Here is a 9522-nt window from a genome sequence, read left to right on the forward strand (position 1 = left end):
TAAAATGATGCGGTAAAGCACGCGGGAATGGTGCGGTAAAGCACAGTAAAGCACGCGGGAATGGGGACAGGGGCTACGTGGAAAGGAGGAAAGTTGTTTCTGCGTGGTTTGAATTTATTGAGCAGTGTTTCGGATCTTGCGTTTTATGAGTACTGCACAAATGCCCAAATACCTCCATATAGCCTAATTTTTTCTTCAAGAAAGTTTCCTTTAAAAATAAGTTACCTTGATCGTCCTGGGCCGATAGGAAGTGAGTAAATTTTGAAAAAAAGTAAAAACAGTAGCAGTGTATTGAGGAGACTAAACAGTATTGAGCTGTCCATCGCACTGATCGTTGCAATTGCAGACAGCATGACAGCGCAGTACTGTTTTAGGAAAGTAAACAGTACTGCGCTGTCATGCTGTCTGCAACTGCAACGATCAGTGCGATGGACAGCTCAGTACTGTTTAATCTCGTCAATCTAAAACAGTCCTGTGCTGTCATGCTGTCTGCAACGGTGACGATCAGTGTGATGGACAGCACTTTCGAATCGTCAGTTAGTAATTTAATTTTTAAGCGATGAACAAACATACGATGGTAAATGATGGGTATTCCGCAAGCGCCTGATTGATTGGACTACTTGAGGTCCATCGCATCTTTTTAGCTGCAGCAGAGCGGCAGTTATTTGCGGTTTAATTCAACTTAACTGGTCAGTGTTTAAAAATCGCACTGTTTAAATACGTATATCGTTGGATCTTATATTATTATTTCATGCAGTTTTACGTCCTCACATCTTCAAAGTACACCGCAGATCCGCAAGTAGGAACGACATTCTTCCTCTATTGTTTATGGAAATATGCAGGTGCATGGTTTGCTATTCGGGTACTCTAAAACAACCTTTCTTCCACTCATCGCGAATTGTTGTAACGTATGGTTATTGACTTTCCACCTCATCCGATCTTCCACATGAACCACGTGTGACCTTATGTGACCTGAAAACACAGACAGTTATTTGAGCAGCAGAGACTGAATCGAGCGCAGCAATGCTTGGACAACTAAACTTAAAGAATACTGCAAAGGAAACGTTTTGTATGAACTCAAAAAATGCTTTGAAAACTAAAAGCAATATGGTATACGTAAAGGTGGGAGACGGCAAATAATATACAAGTAACCCCTGCCTACAAACTTGCGAGTGAACGTCGACATCTGGGCTAACGCTTTCACAAAACACCTAAGCGGCCGCAAGGACGGAAAAAAGGAGGGGAAAGACGCGATAAAGGCTGGGCGAAGCCCACTGGCCGCTCTCCGCTCGGTCGCTTCCAGCAGAAAGAAATTAGGTGAAGGGGTGAAGCATGTATTCCGGTTTTGGACGCCAAATGACTACTATTCTGTTCCCGTTGAGGGCCATAAACTTACAAAAAATTTCTTAGACAGTGTGTAGACTGTCCACAGGCTTGTGTCTATAGAGTCTATAGGAAAATCATAGACTATAGCGTATAGGCAGTACAAATCCTACCGACAATCTATAGACAATATATAGATTTATGGCCACACACTTTAAGCAGACTTTTGTCTATAGAATCTCCATAAACTATGAATAGACAAAAATAAATGTATATACCAAGGCAGTTGTGTCTATAAGAAGTCTATAGACTGTCTATAGACCATTTTTATAAGGGTATAACTGCCTGTGGTGAGTAAACACGCATAAAAGAATTAAAAGGGGGAATCCAAAGGCATATCTTCCAGATATGGTGCACTGAAGAGTAACGAGAACAGTATATCATTAAGCTGCGTCGCCTTTTGTAGCTGTAAGCAGAGTGCAATGTTTTTAGTACATTAGGCGCAATGTTTCTTTATCGTTCATGACGGCCTAGGTTGATTATAGCAAGAAATAAGTTGCACATAGAGCGGATGATTATTACTGTTATATTGCTAATAGTAAATGTGGCAGAGTGCAGAAGGAAACTCAGTTAAGCCAGAAGTACTCGTTAAAATTACTCCTCTAAGTAAGACACAATATACTGCGACGCGTTCACTTAGCGCATAGGATCGCTGTGTTTGAAAACTGATCGCGAACTGTAAATTCTGACTTCCATGAACAGAAAAAAAAATAATACTAAAAAGCGGCTTTCCTACGGCGCCTGCCGCGTGACGGCAGGTCTTTTGCCTTCTGGCTACTCCCGCGTGCACCAGTTCACATGATGCGTCAACTCTTTCGAGATCCTAACCTATAGTGAACGTGCTCTGACAATTGACGCTGAAACAGATGGTCGCAGGGGACTTAGTTACCGAAAATATCTTCCTTTAAACGGTTATGATTAAAGCACTGCCGAGAAGATAGTGTGATGAGGGAGGTATGGGAAATGCAGGCCATCTGGCACCATCAATAATTAGTGCAAAGCTTGCTTTACGGTGCACAGAAAAAGAGCCTGCAGCAGTCACGACAACGATGAAAAATGGCCGGCGGCAGCCGACAGAGCATCTCCTGCCGGTTGGCAGAGTTCCCGGCTGCCGCATGCAAGCTCATATTTCAATACAGGCGCTCAGCAAACATATTTATGTTTCTGTTTTTTTTTGTTTAATTTTTGTTATAGAGATGGAGAAAAAGAAACCATGGCATCGCTTATACCTGTATTGCGCAAAGTGTGTGGCAGCGAAAGCGATGGGTTCTGCTACTGTCGCGGAGATGATTAGTTGAGTGGTGGTCATGCAAGGCGCTCATGCATACAGGATGGTCATGCAAGCTGCTCGCGTCCTCAGTCGGCTATCGCGCAATTGTGGCATGCGTGAACTTCCGCGGTGTGTCTCGGCAAGTCGCTACACGGTCTTCGTAGGATTCGGTAGCCAGGTAGCGTGGCAGACCCGGAGTGGCTGCCGCTGAGACTGATTAGCACGCCATCGGCCACCGCTAGATGTCGCTTCCCGTGCCTCCTTAAAATCAACAGTTACCTCTGCCAACTGCTGTGATTGTGCGGCAAAGCACGCAGGTGTTGCCGTCGTGAACATTAAGCACTTCTTACGACGAGGCGTCATGCAAGGTACGGTAGTTCAGTATGAAAGAAACAATCAGTTTGCAGACATTCTGTAGTTAACTAAAGCTGAAATGTCTCAAGGACGTTGATCGTTCAGGGCAAAGTATTAGAGAAAAGGAAAAACTGTGCTCTTCACATAAATTGTTGTGTAATCATTGGTTGAATGCGGATAATGCATTCTCCTTCATATTTGAACGACCTTTAAGACGCGTGGAAACGAGTCAGGCGGCGCCGTCAACAACCCCAATACCCCATTAACATCTTTGACATAGAAAAATCTGCTAGCCCCGGTCCACGGTGGCGTAGTTTAAGGAAGGCGGGAAGAGGGAGGGGGTAGGAGGCTGCTATGTAAACGCTGTAAAAAAAAAACAATTATTTTAGAAAGAGAACCCAAGAAATGCGATGCAAAATAAGATCCTTTATGAAAACCCTCAACAAGAGTCCCCTGACCACGGCTTCTGGTGTCCCTCAAGGAGTTGTTTCGGCGTCCAGTCGCATCTTTTGCGCCGTGCATCCAGGGTTTTATTAAGCGTACTCCAGTTTTATTGTGCGTAACGATTCATGCATCGCGGCAATGCCGGGAAATGCGAATTGAGCAATTTCGCTCAGTTAACGTTTCGTCAAAGATGTGCCGTGAGTAAAGCATTTCACTAGCTTAATATATATTTATGGCAAGTAAAGGTCGGACATTTTGGCGACAGCAGAAATTAGAAATGTGTTTAAAGGAGGCTTGATTCGAGAATTTTCGTGTTGCTCTAAACAACCAACCCCAGTTTTCGGACAATGTACCAGCCAAGCCAAACACGAATTTCAGCCTTCCTGGCATTCGTGTGGTGGATGAACGACTGCAGCGCCTCTGTTCCTGCAGGCGTATTCGAGAACTCTATGACTGTCAGCATCACTGCAGCGGCTGCAGTTGCAAACCCTATCGGTCCGATAGCTATGCGCATGCGTAGAGATGTGGTGTAACGAATTCGCCATGACGCGACACACTCAATTTCTCATCGCGCAACTCTGTCGTTAAAAGCATCAGTGAATATCGACCATTATTAAATAAGTTATTGCATAAGGACACAAGTAAAAACAGTGACGTCATCAACGGGAGCTGGTCTTGAAAAATTATAGAATACCCTGCGCGAACTCACCGGAACGATAACTTAAGGCGAGCGTTTTGTCTATGGTGACTTACTCCATGATAGCATCTTGATATATAGGAGTTAATAATGTTCCGCTTGATCATACTCTCGCACGGTAGATGATTTGCAGTCTATCTCGTGGTGCCGATCGAAAGATCGATTTTACATAGTAGGTCAGTGCTGGACATTGTTCTTAACACCGATCGTCGATCAGTACTCATTTCCACGCGCAGAAGTGACCGTGAAGCACGTACAATCCATTCGGCAATAATGTCTGTACAGAAACTGCACTATAGTATTGGGATGGAGTGATCTCTTTATACGTCCTTTTATAAATTACACTGTATACAGGACGAATAAATGAGAGCAATTTTTGAGCACAAAGTACTTTGTATACATGTACTGAACCCTTACTGGTTCCGGCAGAGTTCTTTGGAAGAAACGCGATTTTCCCCTATTTATGCCTACACAGTGTCCATTCGAAAAGAGTTTCAATGCCTATGACATTTTCTCTGTACGGAGAATGCTCTAAAGAGGACTGAATCATGACGTGCATAGACGGCAGGATAACGGGCGCAGACTATTCAGCTATACTTTTTGGAGTAACTGGAGACTAACAATTGGAAAAGCTGTTTTCCAACAAGAAATTTCTCGCCTATAGGAGGAACGATTGCTCTCCCCCTCTCCCTACCATGAATTTGCCCCCGATGAGGTGTTTTCGAAAGGAGGAGGAGTTTTCGATTACAGCACACGCTGATCGATGCCGTTTGCCACGGGGAAATCCCTCGAGCAACCATCGCTGAAGTAATCAACATAAGCAACAGAGATATAAAAACAATCGAGATATGAAGTAAATACAGCGCCTTCGTGCACGTGACACAAAACTGCTCGATGACAACCCGCATGCACAGCGTGGAAACAGTGCAGGTAAATAGGATGTAAAATGCAGTGTCAACGCTACTGTTCATCTTTTTACTATGTTGCATTATTACACCGTATTTGGCGAGTGCTCACTGTCTGATTGTTGTTCGCAATGGCGCTTCGTTACGCATTGGGGACAACTAGTGACTCGGCTCCATCGAATGTGCGGTCGGTTCCTGGCAGACTGCTGGTATATACGGGCACAAAAGGCTCCCTTATACTTCCACCCAAAAATAATTAAATAAAAATGTTCCTGTCTCCAAAGTGATGACAAAAGTAATTTTTTTTTGGCACGTGAAACAATATTGTTTGACTCCATGTATCGTTACCCGTAACGACGGGAGGTTTTGGTCTCATTATTCTACTACAAAACTAAGTGACATGTGTCGTCAGCGCTGATTTATCCGATAATTTCAATAACCGATGGTACACATGCTCCAGTAAATACATCCTATGGCTTTTCCGTCGCATCATATATGCAAGGCTGTTCGTCCATTAACCTGAGGGCTTTCAATAAGTTGCTCATTTACCGTTCATGGTCACCCAGCTCGGTCCAGGACAGTTTATGCGCATATCTGGGCTTAACGACCGCCGGCAATTACTTTTGATTCGCGTGCCCGCAAGCACTACTGGCAACCTCTCCATCGCGCCTGGAACACCTCGGAAGGAAGAGTATGAGTGTGAGAGAAGGCATTCTCCGCGAGAGCCAGCTGGAAGCGCGCGCCCCGTTTGGTGATGATGATGATAGTCGCCAACTAGGCAAAAAGGAAGACAAGAAGAGACCCTGCCTTGTTTCAAGAAATTGCCCGTTTCCGTGAGTAGACCTGGTGATGCATCCTTCCTCGCACATTCTTCATTCAAGCAAACTGGCCATAGACTTACGTGCCCCCCCCCCCCCCTTTTATTTTTTTTTCTTCGGGAACGTAATACGACACCCGTGCCACCTTTCCGCATGTATAGCTACGAGTATTACATCCTGCTCTTCTTCAGCCCCTACTGTCGCACTGCGAATCCAGGAGCAGAAAGGAAGATGGAGGCATTTCAGCCTACGCGCCGGCGGTCCGCATGTTTCACTCAGCCTCCACGGAGCGCCGTAGGCGTAAACAACACCGCATCAGAAATTGTACCCTCAGCGCGAGATGTTTCACAGCTCGACGAAAGCTTATTGCCACGTGACAGCTGTCAGGGGCGCAAAAAGAGCCCCGCAAGCGCACGTCACCGCGCAGTCCACCGTCCTGTCCCGAGTCGGAGCCGCGGGGCGACAACCCACCTGTGGCCGCGGCGGCGGCGAGCAGCGACGCGGCAGCGGCGCTCCTCGCGGCTCCTCCGAAGATGCGCTCCTTGTCCCTGGCGTGCACAGCCGCCGCTCCGTGGTCGGCCAGGATGGCAGTCACACCGAACTTGAGCGGCGGCGGAGGCGGGGTGCGCAGTTCATCGTCCTCGTCCCGGGGCGTCATGCCTCCCGGCGAACAGCAGTCCAGTTGGTGCTGCTGGTGCTCCTGCTGAAGCTGAAGCTGATGCTGCAGCTGCTGATGCTGGTGAGCGGCCACCACTTGCTGCTGGGACACGAGCGAGCCGACCACGACGGGAGGGGACGCGGCCTCGACGCCTCGCGCCAGCAGGTTGTCCACCAGGAAGGAACTGTTGGGCCGATGCGTGAGCGTGAGCGGCCCTGCGGCCGTCGGGTACATCGGAGCGCCGTGCGCGTGCTGCTATGAATTATACACGAGTCGGTTCGCCCCGCGGTCTGGGATCAATGCATGGGACCCCGCCGCGGATCGGGGCCGTCCCATTGGACGCCCGCCCGGCCGGCGCGCATTATGCGGGGGCCGCCCACCGCGGAGCACCCCGCCGCCGTATACGTCCCCGGCGGACGCGCACTCGCGCCTCTCCACCTCCTCGGCCGATGAGCGCACTCGATCGCTCGATTTTCTCGAGGGCTCCGTCCGCTTCTCCCGCGGTGGGAGTGAGGTAGTCCGCGCTGAGGTGAGGAACGCCAGTGCTCTCCCGCAATCGAGCCGGGTTTATACACAGCGGGGGGGAAGGGGTGGTTTTCGAAGAGCGTTCGGAGCTCGTTAATGTACAGAGGGCCGCGGTCACGGAAGATGCCGCCGGTCGACAGAGTACACACACTCTCGCCGGGGATGATTTCGGTTCGGCAAGCGAGGTCATACAAGAATGCAAAGGTGGCGCAACGCGTCGACATTATGCAAATCGCATGACTTACCAGTAGGCTGATACTCTCCTTCTTACTTGACTCTGGATAATTTTTCAATGCTTTTTCATTAAGCTAACGCACATTTTATTGAAGTTTACTTTCTTTAAGCAACTGCTGATATACATATTTCCTTTGTCAGCGAGGAAGTGGCCGGATTCTTCTCGATTAAAAGCAAACTGGTTTATTTGAGCTTACGGTGCAAGGGTAAAACGAACTGGTTCATTAATACGTAGTAGGTTCGAAGGATCTGCAGAGCTGGGAGGACCGTGCTGACGCGTCTCGTGTCGTCGGCGTCTCTCGTTGGTCTCCCTCGGAAAATGCTCTCGGTCGAAGTTTGGAATCTCGCAGCGCGCCTGTCGACGGCTCACGTTACGTCGTTGTTCTTCGCTTGTGTGATGCCGAGGCTTGGGAGATTTAGGAGTACGGGCGCGGGCAGCCCTCGTGAACGCGTGGTTTATGTGGCGCGGAGTCGAATGTCTTGGGCCACGGGGTCTGTGTTTAGACAGGATTCAGAATGGATGTGCAGCCGATCCCCAGTCAGCGTGGCTCGAAGGCGGTCCCCCCAGGCGTCGTTCCGCTCGGCGCTCACCTCGTGAGCCGGAAAGAGAGCCGGATGAGGGACGCCTCGTGGTCGCTGCGAAGGAGCGTTAAGTGTCTTGTGCTGGCGTGATGGGTCCGCGTGGCGTGTAAGTAATGCGACCGCTAACACGGCCCCTCCAAAATATGCGTCTGTCCTCAGGCGCACGTTGTAGATATCAGTTCCCCGGCGTCCAAGGCGCGTTCCTTGTACCTTCTTAGTTGTTCGATGTTCACAGCTTTCTCGTTTAACTTTCCAGGAATGTGAGGGATCCTGCTTATGACAGCCATGTTGGGACCAGTCAGTGCAGTTATTTCGAACGGGCCTTCGTATCTTGCATCCAATGTAGATCTTGCGCCGATTTCGAGAAGAACGAGATCTCCACACTGGAAATGCGGCGTCTGACGTCTTTCGTTGTAGCGTTTCGTCGATTCCTCCTGGCTCTTCTCAAGAGAGTTTTTCATGTCGCGGCGCCCCTTCGCCATTTCGTGTGGTCTTTGTGCGGCGTCTATTTCCTCCCCGATGGTTCCAATGTTCAGTTTTCGGTAGTCATGGACCATCCGTCGAGGCGTGGTTGGGTGGTGTGGCTGATCCACGACAATGGTAGGAGCACAGTACTGGCTCTCGCTAGGTCGGATGATCCCCTTAGCCAGGTAGTCGTTCACTTGTTCCCTCATAAAGTGGCGGTCCGCAGGGCAAGATCTATACGGTCTTGACGCGACAGGAATGTCGTCTCTGAGTTCAATGCTGTGCTCCGCGTGATCGCAGAGCCCAAGTGCATCTGTCTTTGTCGTGAATGCTCTGTGATGGCGTTTCAAAATTGCGCGGAGCTCATCCCTTTCTTCAGCGTCTGCGTCACTGGTCATTTTGGATACAGCCTCTTCTACGAGATAAGCGAAATCTTCGTCTGGACCAGGGTCCTTTGAGTTAAACCTTACGAATCCGATGTCGCTTGTTGGAGCTTCGTCCGGGGTCTTGCGATTGCTGAAGGCTGCTATTAACGTCTCTCCAACACGGTTCGTATCGTGTGTGCCTGGCGCATGAGATGGTGACTCGCTCACCGATGGCTGTACGGGGACCAGGGTGATGTCGTTCGAGGGGTGGAACGTGACGTCGACGTTCGCGGCACGGCGCCAATCCGAACCCAGAATCAGGTCCATGGCACTTGGCAAGGGAGCGATCACGACCTCTTCGAGCCGCACGGTCGATGTTCCAACTGTCACTTCCATGGTTGCCACGCGCGAAGGTCTGATGCATCGGTCGAGCACTTCTATCTTCTCGGGAGACGTCCAAGGTCGGGAGCGGACGTCGGGGCCCAAGGAGCTCTCGTTGAGGACGGACACGTTTGAGCCGCTGTCTATGCAGACTCTCACCGGTCGGTTCTCGACGAAGCCCTTCACGATGGGTAAGGTGCCGCCCGTCGATTGCAGGAAACAGTTCGCTTGCCTGTTTGTCGGCTCGGTATTGAGTGCTTCGTTAGTTCTGGCTCCTCTGCGTCGCTCGGCACGGATCGTGGCTTCCGTTTTTGGTCTTGTGCAATCTCTTGACAGGTGCCCAATATTGCCGCAGTTGAAGCAGGCTTTTGCTCGCACTGACGTTCCCGGTTCTCGCTGTTCCCGCCGCCCTGACCGCTCACCTGGATCACCGCGTCCGTC

General features: G+C 49.6%; 1 protein-coding gene across 1 annotated transcript in view; it reads right to left on the reverse strand.

Annotated features, from left to right (window-relative positions):
- Dbx (homeobox protein Dbx) overlaps nt 1-6884 on the reverse strand; it is a 96238-nt gene extending 89354 nt beyond the window's left edge. Inside the window, exon 1 of the mRNA XM_077661820.1 lies at nt 6343-6884. Coding sequence (XP_077517946.1) covers nt 6343-6763 — 421 coding nt within the window. The 5' untranslated portion in view covers nt 6764-6884. The remainder of the gene's footprint in view (nt 1-6342) is intronic.
- Nucleotides 6885-9522: the final 2638 nt, after the last annotated feature.

Source organism: Amblyomma americanum, chromosome 4 (assembly GCF_052857255.1).
Source record: "Amblyomma americanum isolate KBUSLIRL-KWMA chromosome 4, ASM5285725v1, whole genome shotgun sequence".
Taxonomy (NCBI): domain Eukaryota; kingdom Metazoa; phylum Arthropoda; class Arachnida; order Ixodida; family Ixodidae; genus Amblyomma; species Amblyomma americanum.